At 47.0% G+C, this 16806-nt stretch overlaps 1 protein-coding gene across 2 annotated transcripts; it reads right to left on the reverse strand.

Annotated features, from left to right (window-relative positions):
• Positions 1 to 344: 344 nt before the first annotated feature.
• On the reverse strand, positions 345 to 14612 carry LOC110303154 (glutathione S-transferase theta-1). 2 transcript variants are annotated; one of them, XM_029482779.1, is made up of 6 exons: positions 14418 to 14496; positions 13728 to 13897; positions 13100 to 13187; positions 10124 to 10274; positions 3287 to 3463; positions 345 to 747 (listed from the first exon to the last, which is right to left on the reverse strand). In XM_029482779.1, exons 2-6 carry the CDS (start codon positions 13825 to 13827, stop codon positions 553 to 555), a joined length of 711 nt encoding a protein of 236 aa, XP_029338639.1. In that variant the 5' UTR covers positions 13828 to 13897; positions 14418 to 14496; the 3' UTR covers positions 345 to 552. The 2 variants fall into 2 exon arrangements, with proteins under 2 accessions (XP_029338639.1, XP_021029780.1); XM_021174121.2 differs by lacking the exon at positions 13728 to 13897 and having other exon boundaries at positions 14418 to 14612.
• Positions 14613 to 16806: the final 2194 nt, after the last annotated feature.

Here is a 16806-nt window from a genome sequence, read left to right on the forward strand (position 1 = left end):
CCAGATCCAGAAGTCTGGAAGGCGACTGTGATTTGGCTTGCTGTCTGTTTTTGTTGTTCTGTTTCATTGAGATACAATCTCACACTATATCCCAGGCTAGCATGGATCTCAATATGTAGCCCAGGCTGGCCCTGAGTTCTCAGTGATTCTCCTTCTCCTCCCTTGTTTCATCCCTTCTGAGTGCTGGATCCCATGCAAGAGCTACCATGCCTAGCTGTGACTTCATGGTTGGTGGCAACCATGAGAGGGTCAACGATCCCCAAAGCCTGGGAAACGGAGCTGTCTTTCGGGAAGACAACTGAACGGGATTAGAGGAAGAGGGTTAAAGAAACAACACGGAGAAATTAAAGCCCAAATCAAGCCCAGTTTATTACCCAGACTCCAGGGGAAAGTAATGATTATAGTTGAGGTCATGTGTGGCTATCACAGAAAAAGGGTGAATATGGAGCTGAGCCTGAAAGCCATCATGGTGTGAGGAGTGAGGTGCATCCCCAGTGTAATGCAAGCCAGTTGTGAACTGCCGCAGCTGGTACAGGGATGAAGCGTCTGACGTCACTGGATCATGGCCAGCACTCTGGGCATCAGCTTCTGCTTTATGATGAGGTCAGCAGGGGGACAGTCCTTCACCTTCAGGATGACTTCATGGGCTTCCCGGAAGAGGTCCTTCCCCACAGCTGCCTCCACTCGCTGGTACCATGCAGCCAGCCTGGGATGCCCTTCAAAGACTGAGCAGCCACCACCTACAGGCTATATCAAGAAGGGAATAGAATTTACAGCTAATTTTGCTTCTTAACTTGACAGATATAGAAAGAGAGAACTCAACTGAGGGATTGCCTCCATCGGATTGGCTTGTAGGAATGTCTATATGGGGGCTTAGTCCATATAGTGGTGTTAATTCTGGAAAGATGGACTTAGACAATATAAGAGAGCTGAATGTGAAGCCAGAGCAAGCCAGTATGCAGAGTTTTCCCACTGATATTTCTGCTTCAGCTCCTGCCTCTAAGTCTTGCCTGGAGCTCCTGCCCTGGTTTCCCTTGATAATGGATGGTAGCCTATACACTGAAGTTAACTCATTTCCTCCACCAAGTTGTTTTTATCATGATATTTATCACAACAACAGGAAAGCAAACTAGAATAACAAATTGGTACCAGAGGTATAGGGTTGCTGTAACTGACCTGACCACGTTGTTTTAGGAGGGAAGGGTTGGAAAAGCATTTGGAACTTCGGGCCTATAAAAAAATCATTGAGTAGTCAAGAGATCAATGAGCTGTTCTATGATAGCTTGAAAGATGCCATTGTTGCAAGACACACCGATGGTGGAGACCTGGTTCATAAAGTTTCAAAGGGAAGTCTGAGAGTCCCTCGAAGATTCTGTGAGGGCCACTCGTGTGGCATATTAATAATCTGCAGAAGTGAAACATTCTAAGCTTCCGTGGGACAATGGCTACTGGTTAGTTAGGACTGAAAACGCAGCTGTAGTTTATCAGCCCAGTGTCATTGAGGGAATGTCTTCTGGGAAGTATTTTCCTCAGGGTCAATACATAGAAGCTGTGGCCCAGTAGTAACGTGGGCCAAGGCTGTTCGCAAAGCTGGCAGCAGAACTTGAAAAATAATGTGTAGGAGTCTCCCACACGGTACAAGTTCTGAAGGCATGAAGGGGTCATTAAGAACAACTGAGGCTTGGCACTCTATGGAACCAGAAAAGGACATTGGTGAGAGTGAAGTTTTAGTGGTAACAGAATGTTAAAGATGGCAGGACTATGGGGTGACTGTCAAGGACAGTGACAGATATGGCATGATTCCTGATCAAGCCAACAAGACAAGCTATATGGTCTGTCTATACAGCCCAAGCCCTTTAGAGCCCAGTAGGTCTCCAGTGAGTCAGAGATGTCAGACATGGAATGTCGTATGCCGTAGGATCTTGGTTTAGTTTCAGTCTGATTGTAACTGTGCCTTGCTTCTTCCCTTGTGGTACAAGAAATGCTGTGATTTATTTGGTGGGCTTTATGGTATCCCAAAGTTAAGAGACTCTGGATTTTTAAAGAGAACTTGTATTCTGAAATCATTTGGGCTTTTAAAAAGACTTTGAGACTCTTAAAATTGTACTGTGTTTTGCAATACTAACCTGAGATCGTAGGGATAAAAGAAATGAAAGACTGTGGTTAAACATTGATGTGTCTGTGGGACAGGCTGATAAGGAGTACATTGTACTGGTTGGGTTTTTGTTTTTTGTTTTTTTTTCCTACTTCACACAAGAATAGATACACCTAGGAAGAGAAAATTTCTTCTGAGGAATTGTCTCCCTCAGAACGGCCTGTGGGCATGTCTGTGAGGTGTTTTCTTGGCTGCTGATTGATGTAGGAGGACTCAGTACATAGTGTATGGCACCATCCCTGGTGATGGGCCTGTGCTGTATAAGAAAGGCTGTAGGGAAAACCAGTAAGCCAATAAGCAACATTCCTCCCTGATTTCTGCTTCAAGCTCCTGCCTTGAGTATCTTGCCTTGGCTTCCCCCCATGATAGAGTGTAAACTGTAAGCCAAATGAATCTTTTCCACCCTAAGTTGTGTTTGGTTTAGTGGTTTATCACATTAATAGAAAAGCAACCAAGAACAATCAATGAAAGCAAAGACAGACATTACAAATCTGGAAGGAGTCTCCACACATTTGCATATCCTCCTACAACTAGTGAGGATAGCAAAAATGGGACTTCTCTAACTAGCCAGAATTCCCTGTATCTTATGGACCCATTTGTTGAGGTTGGTCTTTGACTATGTATTATAATGCTAATAGTGGCCCCCAAGATCTGGCTGCCCCAAGGATGAGAGAATCCACACATACACCAAATGATGCTATGTGACCTTGCTCCTTAATTTAAATCTATTGACTGAATAAAGATGCCAACAGCCTATAGCTTGGCAGAACAGAGATAGGTTCCCCGACTTGGGGTCTGAGGCAGGAGACCACTAGAGGAGAGAAGGTGGATAGAGGAGAAGATGCCATGGGGTAGGTGAGTCATGAAAACATGGCCATGAGGGCTGCAATTGAAGAACTGCCCAGGTGGGACGGGGCAAGTTATAACTTGGAGTTACGGATGGGGAAGTAGATTATAATAGCTTAGAGGGTAGATGTCTGCCCAGCTCTAGTGCATTAAAGGCTAGCGAGCACATTATAAATATAAAAGCTTTGTGTCTTTTATCTAGAAACTGAATGATCAAGGTGAGGTAGAAACCCCTGATGGAGATTTAACAATTACCACAGCAGCCACCATTCTTACAGCACTCACATGCATCAGCTCTGTGATGGCCACCAAGTCGGCCAGGGAGATGTGGGGCCCAACAAGGAAGTCTTTGTCCTGGAGGAACTTGTCTTCAAGCACCTGTAGGTTAACATCCAGTTCTGCCAATGTGGCTGCCAGCGTCTCAGGAGGTATTTGTTCACCGAGGAAAACAGGGAACATCACCTAGGAGGGAAAATAAGGAATTGGAACCAGCTGAGCTGGGGGGGGGTGCGGGGGGGGGGACGACCATGCCTCCCAATGTCAGGACTGCCTTTTATTTCTGTGCCTCTTCCTTGGTGGCCTGCCCAGACCCACAGGGGAATCCCCAAGTGACATTTTTGTCTACAAATAAATAGTCCTCCTTTCACCATCTCTGCTTGGCTGGACCTCAGAAAAGACGACACTTTATTAATGACTTAAATGGGGACCCGAAGAATAAATAGATCTAATATTTTTGAGGAAAGAAGTCAGGTTAGGGACCATGGTCATGGGTCACTCAGGATTAAGAATAAAGTGATCGCTTTGACTTGCAAACATCATAAGTATTTTAACGACATGAATAATGTAAGTCACTCAGACAGCTTCTTCGTACAACCGAGGGACAAGGCAAACTAAAGTTCACCTGGAAGCAATCCCAGCAGAAGAGCAACAGTGAAGGGGTCACAGTACCTGGTGTCAGACTAACCTACAGAGCTACAGTAACAAAAACAGTATGGCACTGGCAGGAAAGCAGCCATTCTGCCAGTGTAACAAAATAGAAGACCCAGAAACAAACCCACAGAGCTACAGCCTCCTAATTCTTAATGAAAGGGCTAAAAACATAAGTAGGAGAAAAAGACACTTCAATAAACAGCGCTGAGAAAAGTAGATACCCATTTGTAAAAGAATAAAACTAGATCCAAATCTTTTACCTTTATAAAAAAAATCAAACCCAAGCCAGGCATGGCGGTGCTCATCTTGATCCCAGCACTCAGGAGGCAGAGGTGGATGGATCTCTGTGTTCGAGGCCAGCCTGGTCTACAGAGTGAGCTCCAGGACAGCCAAGGCTACACAGGAAAACCCTGTCTCAAAATTCATTCATTAACTAATTATGGGGGAGGGGCAGAGGACCAGCAAGAGCTGATTAGGAGAAGAAAGTGTGGTGGGGGAGGGGATGAGTAAGACCAAGCAGGTCTGAAAAAACGCCACAAGAAAATCCATTCCTCGGTGCATAGTGGAGAGCCACCAGGTTGGTCACAAAAGTCCCAGGACTGAACTCTGGGCGGTTGGAACAGGCTAGGTAAGAAATTTAGTGGCCTTCCTGGCATTTCCCCACTAGGATTATTCTATAAACTTGATTTTTCCCCCATAGCATAATGGCTCAGGTCCCACACGGTAGTTAACGGCTGAAAGACCATGGGGTCTTGTGGGACATATTTTATTTGACCCAAACCAGAGGTTTGGTTTTGTTCCTATTTTGAGACAGAGCTTCAGATGGCCCAGGCTATGTACAGAGCTGAGCTTGACCCTTGACCTCTATATCCTTCTGTGTTTACCTCTGCTGCTACCTTCCAGGAGCCTTGTCAGGTGTATACCACCACACCCAGATCCAAAACAGAGTCCTTTATTATATAAATATAATATAACATTAATTATTAAATATTAAATGTAAAGTTTATAAAAGTAACTTAATTGTTGGCTTCTGATGCCCAATCTTTCCCACCTTTAACAGTTGTCCTAAGATGCTCTCCCTTCTCCACTCTTTTAAAGAAAGGGTCATACTATTTAGCCCAGGTTATATCCAACTCACAATCTTCCTGCCTCCACCTCCCAAGTGCTGGGATTACAAGCTTGCACCATGACTGAACTCAGCTAAAATCATCTTTTGAATGTATATCCAACTGGGCTGTGACAAAGGCATGATCCTTGGGTCTCTAAGGACAGTCTTCTCAGCAGTGTTCTAATGAAGTGGTTTGCTCTAACTTCCATGCTGTCTAGCTTCAAACAATCCAAAAGTGTAATTGTTGAGCATTGCTGATATTGGTCCTAGGTGCCTCCGTAGAGAGAGAAGCTCACCAAGACTCTAAGCCTTCATCTCTCAAAAGAGCAGAGGGGCGCAGCCTTCCTGGAAAGACTGGTATCCAGCCAGCTCTCTCCAGTTTACTTTCAAGCATAATACATGGTTAACTGAGGCTGGGAAAGGTTCCAACTACCAAAGTTGTCTTATTCTGCTGCCCCTGAGAGCAGAAAACCCACACAGACAAATCTCAGTCCCTTTTGACCAGGGGTAGCCATAATCCAAAGTAAGAACTCCAGGTTTGCCAGGAGTGTCTTAGGACCAAGATCTGTGCAGCTGTAAGCTCTCATGTAGCACCAAGAGCAGACTTTCCGGGGCGGGGGTGGGGGGGGGAGAGAGAGAGAGCACTTCTTCAAAGTTCAAAGAGTCTCTCAAAACAATTTCTCAGAGTCTCCGGATTAACCCAGATAAAGCAAAGGTTTCGCTGAAACATTTCACTCAGAGCCAGACACGATGGCTTTACTATATGTATCACTGTAGTTGAGAGCTGGATCGACCACCCAAGGCTTCCTCAGAGGCCCCACTGAAAGGACAAAATGAACCTCGTTTTGTACCCTTGCCCAGGAACAGACTTGTCAAGGTCAGCTTGGGGTCAGACCTTGAAAGAGTTAAGGCTTCTAATCCTGGGAGTTTGGCTCTTCTCTGTGAAGAGACTGAACTTGCCCAGTCTCAAGGCCACTGTGTACTCAGCCTGTCACACTCTTGAGACTTTGTGTTCCCTTTGAGCAACATGGTTCTGATCAGCCTGCTGCTGACTTTGTTCCACTGTATGAGAGTTTCTGCTGACTCTTTTCATGTCTCGCCTGGAAATAGTACGGAAGATGCTGTGCTTCTCAATAAGCCCGCTTGACACAGACCCGGCTCATGCAGGATCTCGGGACTCCAGCTGTCCTACCTCCGGCTTAGAACCGCTGTGTCACTGAAGAATGGCTGGCTCAGGTCACCTAATAAAAGTGGGTCCATGTTACTCGTTAACCAGAGCCACAGGCAGCTAGATGGCACCCATCTGACTTTTCCCGGAGCTGTGATAGATCACTCTGCAAAGCAACTTAAGGGAGTGAGACCCATGGTTCCAGGGTACAGCTGGTGCAACGGATGTCATGGCAGCAGGAACCTGAGGGACCCGGTCACACTGTGTCCACACTGAGGTCACACTGTGTCCACACTGTCACGCTGTGTCCACACTGAGGTCACACTGTGTCCACACTGAGAGTGACGAATGTACCTCAGATCATTTTCTCTCTCCTGCTCTTTACTTTTTTATTTTATTTTTTGAGGTTTTATTTTTCTTTTTATGTGTGTGGGTATTTTGTCATATGTATGTCTGTGCACCATATACGTATAGGGCCCACAGAGGCTACAAGAGGAAGTCAAATCCTTTCGAACCTCAACAGCCCTGTCAGTGCTGGAACTCCAACTTGGGGTCTCTGGAAGAGAAGCCGGTGCTCTTAACTACTAAGCCATCACTTCAGGCGCCGGTTTTTTTTTTTTTTTTTGGTTTTTGTTTTTTTTTCTTTTCTCTTTCTAAAAATATAATCCCAGCCTAGGAAACAGTGCAGCCCACAGTGGGAAATCTTTTCAATGGGATTAACCTAATCAAGATAAGTCCCTCCCAGATGTTCCCAGATGTTCCCAGATATTCCCAGATGTTCCCCACTCTGCTAATTCTAGATCCCAGCAAGTTGACAACTGAGATCAACCATCATAACACCTACCAAAATGTTTACACAAAGGTCATTCAATTTTCCTCTCTCTCTCTGTCTCTGTCTCTCTGTCTCTCTGTCTCTCTGTCTCTCTCTCTCTCTCTCTCTCTCTCTCTCTTCGCTGAAGTGGGGAAATTGCTGTAACATTTCCCAAATCACTAACAACTCCAGACTTCCCATACAGAGGTTAATAATTTTTCCGTTAGCTTGCCAGGCTAAAAAGGAAACCAGCATTGCCTCTCAGGCTTGGATTGCTAACGCAAAGAGATTGCTCTAAAGCCTGAAAACACATGGGCTATATATACCGTACTGCATACAAGATTGATCAGCACTGGCTTCCTGTCAGTTCTGCAGAGAATCAAACGTGACCTGTTAAAGTCAGACCATTTGTCATCCTATCCCCTCTAGGGGGAGACGAAAGAGGGCAGCAAGCTCCAGGCAGTGCAAGAGAGGGTAACGTGGGCACCAGGCAGGCTAGAGATACAATCCCAGGACCTGGGAAACAACAGGCTTCCTGGGCTCTTGCTTTTCTGCTCTTGCTTAGGGGTCATAGTTTCCTGGGTAGACTGAGCTACATAGAATTCGTAATAAAAATCCATCTCCAAATGCTGAGCGCTGAGGATACTACAGCTCAGGGTGAGAATATGAGGATACTACAGCTCAGGGTGAGAATATGAGAATACTACAGCTCAAGGTGAGAATATGAGGATACTACAGCTCAGGGTGAGAATATGAGGACACTACAGCTCAGGGTGAGAATATGAGGATACTACAGCTCAGGGTGAGAATATGAGGATACTACAGCTCAGGGTGAGAATATGAGGATACTACAGCTCAGGGTGAGAATATGAGGATAATACAGCTCAGGGTGAGAATATGAGGATACTACAGCTCAGGATGAGAATATGAGGATACTACAGCTCAGGGTGAGAATATGAGGACACTACAGCTCAGGGTAAGAATATGAGGATACTACAGCTCAGGGTGAGAATATGAGAATAATACAGCTCAGGGTGAGAATATGAGGATAATACAGCTCAGGGTGAGAAGACTATAAATAAGGAAAGAGAGGTAGGGGAGGAGGTGAAGGAGAGGAAAGAGATGATGATGATGGTGGTGGTGATGGTGATGAAAAGGAGGAGGAAGAAGGACAACAACTATCTGGGGCCTGGGCTGACCTCAAGCTCACAACCATCCCCTTGCCTCAGTTCTGAATGCTGAGATTACAGGCTTCCACCACTATACCAGCTCTCAAAGGCTCCTCTTTCACCACCTTTGCTAACCCTATCTTGTTTGACTTTGACATCAGCAATTCCAGTTTCACAGCATGTATTTCAAAGCACGCGGCTCAGTGCACAAAGCTAAGCGTCCTCACACTACCCACCAGCCATCCCCAGCACCCATCTCCAGCCTGTCTCCATCACACACTAGCTCCTCGCTCTTAGCAGGGCGACCTAACCTTCCTGCCCAGGCTCCCTTTAGAACACTCGCTAAGATAGCTGTCGAGGATGCCCTCAGAGAAAGTTTGAGATGTGGGGGGTTAAATACATGGAATTTCCATGTCTCAAAAAAAAAAAAGGATTATTAAAGGTTAACAATAACCTAGACACAACCAAAGAACCAGTAAGGTCAAAGCTAAGACAGTGAGAAATGCCAAAATTAAAAAGAAGATTTCAAAGACCTGCTGGTGAGAGTTGGTGAGCCAGTCCTACCTTCCAGAAGGTAGGATTGGGTTCTCTGACTTTAAGAAAAAGATCCCTTTGTATTACTTTCAGCTGTGCTGGTCTGCGATCTACACATGGACCAATAACGCAGGAAACATGTGAGAAAGGAGGAAAACATGGCCTGCAATAGGCAGCAGGACAAACAAGCACCAGAAGCAGACCCACAGAGGACCTGGGTGCTGAAATGAGTGGACAAAGGACACACACACACAGGCATACACACACACACACTCAAACACACACTCAGGCATACACACATACATTCAGACACATACACTCAAACACACCCACACTCAGGCACACACACACTCACACTCAGGCATATACACACACACTCAGACACACACACACAGAGTTAGGCACACACACACATTCACACTCAGGCATATACACACACACTCAGGCACACACACACACATACACACACTCAGGCATACACACATACATTCAGACACACACTCAAACACACACACTCAGGTACACACACACTCACACTCAGGCATATACACACACCACACACTCAGGCATACACACACACACACACACTCACACACACATTCAGATACACATTCTGACACACACAGACACACACATTCTGACACACACATTCTGACACACACACATTCAGACACATACATACAATGGACTCTCATACATAGACACACACTCAAACACACACACACATGCACACACACACACTGGTGCTGAGACTTGAACAACTAGGACGCTGTGCTTGTTACACAAGTACTCTGCCGCTCAGCTACATTACCAGCCAAGCTGAAGAGGACAGTTAAGTAACGGTAAGAGAACCTGGAAGATGGCTCAGAAAGTGCAAGTCCTAGCTGGGCAAGCCCGACAAATCTGAGCACCTCAGCTCAACCCCCAGAACCCACAGAAGGAGCCAGACGTGGAGCAATCCCAGCTTTCCTACCGAGAGATGGGAGGCAGAGACAGGAGAAGCCCGAGACAGGAACACAAAGGTCAGACAGCACAGCAGCAGAAACAAAAGACGTTCTGCCTCACCAAGATGGACGGTGAGAACAGGTTTCCTGAAGTTGTCCACCTAGCTTCATGTGCATGAGGTGGCCTGATTATATACACAGTTAACAAATGGTGTAACAGTAACAAATGTATGGCAAACTTAAAATACAAGAAGACCAAAGTGCATGCATATGATAGATGGTAAGTATGGGCTGAGATGGTATGTCTCAAATACATACTGTTTTGAACAACAATCTGGATTAAGTTAAAGGCAAGACATTGGACAATACCAAACTGAAAATAACTTGCTGTGGCCTGAGTGTCTCGGGGGTGACACTTCCCACCACCCCTCCCCAGGCCCCCACATTTCTGGTCTTACCTTATGCCACAGGGCCCTGAGGCAGCTTCTCCGAAGGCCCGTATGCTGCCATGCCAGGTACTCATCTACACGAGCGCGAGCCTGCAGGTCTTGGGGGTACCAGTGGTCAGGAACCTTATACTTGTGTGCCAGGTAAAGCAGGATAGCCACACTGTGTGTGCAGGAGAACAAGGCAGGCAGTTAAAGACCACTGGGTTGACTCAATGCCCAGTACCTACTTTCCCGTTTTATTTACAGATTTACTTATGTATATATTGTATGGACATGAGTGCTCTGTCTGCATGTACACCTGAGAGGGCATCTGATCTCATTATAGATAGTCGCCATATGATTTGCTGGGAACTGAACTTAGGATCTCTGGAAAAACAGCCAGTACTCCTAACCACTGAGCCACCCTTCCCATCCCTACCTTGTCTGATCTTTCTGACAGTGAGTCATTCTGAGCCTCTTTTTCAAGACGTGGAAAGTAGTCTCAGAAGAATAGCCTTGCCTTGCTTCCAGTGGCACAGAGCTCTCTCTTAGTGTCAGAATTGGGTCTTGTTTTCCCGAGGTCACACCGAGGCTATCCCGCAACTCGGTGTCCCCTCCAGGGTTGCATTTCTGAGTATAGGACCAGACAGCCTCCTGGAGAAGGGGCATCTAAGCTGAGCTTTGTGGAAGCTTGCTTTCCTTCAATCTATATTCACTGTCATGCTTTGACAGACAGTCTTGGGTGGTCTGATAGTTCTAAAAGCCTTTCCCAATCCTCCCTTTGTTCTTTGAGACAGCCTTGGCTAGCCTCAAATCCATAATCTTCCTGCTTCTGCCTCTGGAACTCTAGGGTTGCCGGCGTGAGCATTACACCTGGCTGCTCTGTTCCTCATGTCACTCCTGCTAAGGGTCAGCTTGGATCTTCCAAGTCTTACTCAGACACTTGGGGCACTGTTGAGGGGCTCTAGCAGGCCCCGAGCATGGCAATCAGGGCTCTGACAGGCTTTGCCCTTCTCCCATCCCCCTCTGCTTTGCTAAACCATTAAATAACATTCCTAAAGTGAGCTGCCAAGGTCCATTTCCCTTATTTGACCACTTCCTCTTCCTGAGGCTGAATACCAAGGTTCAGCTATCAAAGTACTGAAGACTATCAATTGAAAGCCACCTTTTGGCTGCCCTCATTAATACGCCCAATCGAAACAACTCACTCAACACAGATCAACTCATCTTAACTCGGGGAGAGGGGACTGGGGAGGAGGTAGGAGCTGGTCCCCTTTTTCCTTTATAAACTGCCATTTGCCCACAGCCATGTCTGTCTCCTCTCTATCCAAAAGCAGCCCTTTGTCTCTATAGTACAGATACTCTTTCCCTCTCCCCTGTTCTCTCCCCTTCTCCCTTGTCCTCTGTCTCCTGTCCTAGTTTCTTATCCCCTGCCTGTTTTCCCTCTGGGACAAATATATCTCCTTTATGCTGAGAGCTTGGTCTTGGGGCATCCTGACACCAGTCCTTCCCACAGTAAGATCCTAGAACCACGAAACAAACAAGGCTCCCTGGGACTCTCTTCCTGCCTTGGATTATGCCCGCTACTGGGGAGGTGGAGACGGACCTTAAAGGACACTGGATACGCCTGTTGTGGTCATATGAAAACTTTCAGTCAAGAATTCAGAACACTCTGGGATTGGCTTACAGTGACCAGGAAGGGTGGGATGGATATGTTTTCCTATCCTAACAGGGAAGCTAGTTAAATACTAAAGTAAACAATTCAAAATTGTTGAGGTTTGGTCTTTTGCTGTGTGTTGTAATGCTAAGTGCAGGGCCCCCAAGACCTGGTTGCCCCACAGAGAGTCTGTATGTAGAACCAAGTGATGCTATGTGACCTTGCCCCAAATTATTTCTGATTGGTAAATAATGATGCTGACAGCCAATAGCTGGACAGAAGAGACATAGGCAGGTTTTAGGGTTTCTGGGCCCAAGGGGGATGGAGGGGGTGGTCAAGAGAGAACCAGACAGGGGAGAAGAAGATGAGGAGGAAGAAGAAGACGCCATGGGTTAGGTGAGCTCAGGAAAACCTGGCCCTGAGGGTTGGCCAACTGGAGTTAAGAGCAGCCCAGATAAAACATAGTAAGTAATAACTCAGGGTTATTGATATGTAAGCAGATTCTAATAGCATAGAGGGTAGATATCTGCCCATCTCTTGAGCTGTTTAAGGCTATTGTAAATAATAAAACTTGTGTGTCTTTTATTTGGGAACTAAATAATCAAAGGCTGGGTAGAAATCTCAGATTGGGATTAAAAATGTCTACAACATGGGGGCTGGAGTGATAGCTCAGCAGTTAAGTGCACTGACTGCTTTTCCAGAGGTCATGAGTTCAATTCCCAGCACCCACGTGGTAGCTCACAACCATCTGTAACGGTATTGGGTGCCCTCTTCTGATGTGTCTGAAGACAGTTATAATGTACTCATATAAATAAAATAAAAAATGAATCTTTAGAGAGAGAGAAAAAGAATATACTCTCCATACACAAAAACATAATAATAAAAAATTTTTCTACAACACAAAATAGCTCCAGGAAGTCCCTGAAATTGAGCAGATTCACTAGGTCACTCCTTCCCTGACTAAACAACAAAGATTACAGTTAGGAAGTGGCAACAAAAATAATTTTCTGGTTGGGGGTCACCACAACACGAGGAACTGAATTAAGGAGTTGCAGCATTAGGAAGGGTGAAGCCCACTGCTTTAAGTTGCTAGTGCATCTACATGAGTTCATGTGCCCAAGATGCTAAGAGGGCAGTGGGTCTCTAGAACTGGAGTTACAAGTGTTTGGGAGCCACCTCGTATGGTTGCTGGGACCAAATCCAAATCCTCTATAAGAGCAGTAAGTGCTCTTAACCAGGGAGCCGTCTCCCCTCCCCCCCTCCCAGTGCTAGCTTCCTAGTTTAGAACACAGGGGGTTAGAACAGGCTGCTTTCCAGTAAAGCTTAGCAAAAGCCCCAGGCTTGCTTACCTCTCACACAGGGTGAAGCCACCATCCATCATGGCTGGTACCCTCTTCATGGGGTTCACCCGGGCAAACGCATCGCTGAGGTGCTCACCTGCATATAGTCCAGCGTGAGGGAGGAGAACACTGGGGGTCTCTGATAGCCTGGGCCAAAGTCCAGGAGGCTGAACACTAAATTCATGGTTCTTCTTGGGACTGGGCTACTCCCTAAATGGGGTGCGCAGGCAGGGCTCCTGTGAGAGAAGAGGGGGTGGCCCCTTGCCCTTGATACAAAATAGGTATCATACGCTTGACAGGTCCTCGTGGGACTTGCCCGCTAGCAGCCCTTTCTGGTCTGGATTGGTTTTCTTCCTGTTGATGCACTTCAGGTAAGTTTCTAAGTTTGCCGCCTTGCGCTCAGCCCCACAGTCCTCAGTGGCTCCCATTGCCCCGGATCAAGTGGGGGATTCTCACTCTCCCTTCGTTTCCTAATGGAAACCTGTCTCCCTCAACAGGCTTATTTTTAACAGCCTACTTGAACATCTTTTTATCAGCGCCCCCCCCCCCGTCCTCACCCCACCTCCACAGGACCACCCCCTCCCCCACCGGCCTACACCATACTCTGCAAGGGGGGGGGGGGTTAAGTACACTGTACCTAGAGGTGACCGTGAAGAGAGATGTGAGGTTTCAGACAGAGCGGGACAAGCAGTGAGACAGTATGGAGATGGCCACAGCCCATTATGCAACACTTTCATTTTGCTACAACCCTGTCTTGTCAGAGCGCAGGGCTCCCTCAGCGGCCAGCAGGGAGGAGGCTCCAAGTTCCTGGCATACTCCGCAGCACAAAGAGAGGCAGAGAGCACCGAAGAAAGGGAAAACAGAAAGTCAAGAAAAGGAATGACAAAAGGAATTCCAACAGACCAGGTTGGCGGAGAGAGCCTGTTGCAAAGGCAAGGTACTTGCAGGGATGGCTCTATGTAGTACTGCCCATCTCAGCACTGGGGGAAACGATCCGAGGAGTGACTGCTCAGATCTCCACACTTGTTCTCCTAGCTATGCCCTACACCCACTACTCTTCTGGAGGTCCCTGTAGCTAGGCCCTAACTGCGTGCCGGTTTCTGTTGCTAGGTCTGCACGCTATTCGGTTTCAGCAGGTCCTGGCGGGAGTCTATTCCAAGGGACAGCAGAGTTGGCGGGAGTCCTGAACCCTGGTTCTCTCTGGTGTCTTTCTATTGTGGTCTCTAAACCAGAAAAGGCCTGGGAAGGGGAGAGTACAGAGAGAGATCCCCTAAGTCCGTCTTGCCTCCCCTGTTTCTCAGATCCCCAAAGCCGTGGCCCTGCCCACCCTTGCGCAGCTCCACCGTATGCATCTGAAACGGGATATTGTTCTTCTTGGCGAAGATATAAATGGCGCGACAGGGCTGCGACAGCAGATCCAGGTACAGCTCCAGAACCATGGCATAGGCGGCGGGAACCACTTCTGTAACTGGCCAGACTATCAAAAAACCCAGACTGGCTAGTAGGGATCCCTACCAAGCCAAGTGTGGCCACGCCCCCACTGGGCGGATACCGCAGCCTTGCCCTTCTTTCTAAAGGGGGAGCTGGCTTGTGTTCCAAGAGCCCTGCAACTGGAATCTAGCACGGAATGAGCCAGAGGAAACAACTGGCCTCCTCCGAGTGGGCAGAGGAGGTGGTAGAGGGCGGCTGCTAGTCCTCTTGTGGCCGGTTTAGTTGAAAACAGAATGTCTTCAAAGGTATGCCCGCCCTATCTAGTGTGTTGTTAGAATTCCCAATGGTCCCCACTTCCCAGATGGGAAAACGAAGGTATTCCTCCTGGACCTACAAGCCAAAGATATGGACCAGCACCACCAACAAGAAGCAAAGGATGCTGTGGGCCTGTGATGTCACTCGCATCTCAGCTCTGCCATTTGACAAGGTTGGCCTTCCTGTACCTGAGAGCATTAGCTTCTCCATCCTCTGACATTTTAGCTCCCTTTGGACTGTGATAGAGAAGTACCTTAGATGTAATTTTTGAACAGAAATGTACCATTAGTCCCAGGCCAAGGTTCCCGCAGTTTCCATATCTGATGAAGGTTATAAGGTTGTAAGGTGGGAAATTCCTTGCTGTTCATACACATAGTGAAAGAAACGTGTAGATCCCTTTCATGAAAGGTAGAGTCCAGCCGGGAGTGGTGGCGCACGCCTTTAATCCCAGCACTTGGGAGGCAGAGGCAGGCAAATTTCTGAGTTCAAGGCCAGCCTGGTCTACAGAGTGAGTTCCAGGACAGCCAGGGCTACACAGAGAAACCCTGTCTCAAAAACAGAACAAAACAAAACAAACAAACAAACAAACAAACAAAAAAAAAAACCGAAAGGTAGAGTCCCCTGATTTAATCCCTTGCCAAAAGCTCCGCCTCTTCAGTTCTCAGCCAATGAATTCAGAGTTGTCATCAATATGCAAATCATTATGCCCAGTTTGTGTCTTCCCAAGTTTCTCCATCTTTAAAACGATTGGGAGGCCAGAGTCCTTGGAAAGCCTAGCACTCTGGGCTCATCTGCTGAAGCATGAGCCAAACAGTCTGCACCTTGTCGTTAAAGGACCCCTCAGAGCCTACCACGCACGGGGCAAATGGTATCGCTGCTACCCACTATCTTAAAACAAGTACAACTGAAGTTGTCAGCAGGGGCATGACCTTTTCAATAGCACAAGGAAGATTTCTCGGGGCTGGAGGGAAGGCTCAGCTGTTTAAAATGTCTATTGCTCTTGGAGAGGACCAGAGTTCAGTTCCCAGCACCCATAGTGGGTGGCTGGCAACCCCCAAAAACTCCAGCTCTAAGGAACCCAATGTCTTATGGCCTCTTGCAGATAATGAAAAAGTATAATGTAAAAACAAATTTCTAGGCCTTTAGGCCCAGGCTTGAGAATGTGACCTTTGTGACTCAATACTCCAAGGCATGCTAATCATAAAACAGATATCGACATTCCTCCACCCACCCACTTCCTGGGTCCAGGGAGTGTTCGTTCAAAGAAAGTCACCCTGACCCACCCTGACCGTTGCTGGAACCCGATATGCAAAGGTGTTGTTAGAGGCTCCTAGAAAACTGTCTTGACTTTCCACTTCCTCATGACTCTTAACTGTTTTTTTTTTTTTGGTCTTTTCCAACAACGCCCTTCCCATCCCCTTGAGTTGTGATTTCTTCCTTTAAATACCCCCTTACCCAGCTACTTGGGGCGCCACGGTCCTCTACCCCTGCATGGTGTATGACTGTGGGCCCGAGAGTGCTCTTGAAATAAAAGTCCTCTTGCAGTTTGCAGCAAGACCGCTTCTCGTGAGTGATTTGGGGTGTTGCCTCTCCTGAGCCAGAACGTGGGGGAGTCCTCACGTTGTGGGTCTTTCAATACCAGCATGCACATGGGCAAACACCCATATACACATGCACATAGATAAAAAATAAAAGAACTTTAAATGCTAAAAAAAGTAATAATAATATTTTGCAAAGAGAGTGGAAATTAGTAATAATGATTTGTTTTGCATGCTTGTTAACTCCCTAACTCTTCCTGGCTCCTTTTCTAAAGTTCCCCTCCCAAACCTGTGGCTCCCTGCTGCCAAGTGGCTGGCTCCACGCCTCCTCATTGTAAGCACTATGATATTTATTCTTTCTCCTCCTTCCTTCCAGGCAGCTGTGAGACTTAGAGCTTGCCTGCACCTGGGGTTTCTTTTAACCTCTAATCA

Source organism: Mus caroli, chromosome 10 (genome assembly GCF_900094665.2).
Source record: "Mus caroli chromosome 10, CAROLI_EIJ_v1.1, whole genome shotgun sequence".
Taxonomy (NCBI): Eukaryota; Metazoa; Chordata; class Mammalia; order Rodentia; family Muridae; genus Mus; species Mus caroli.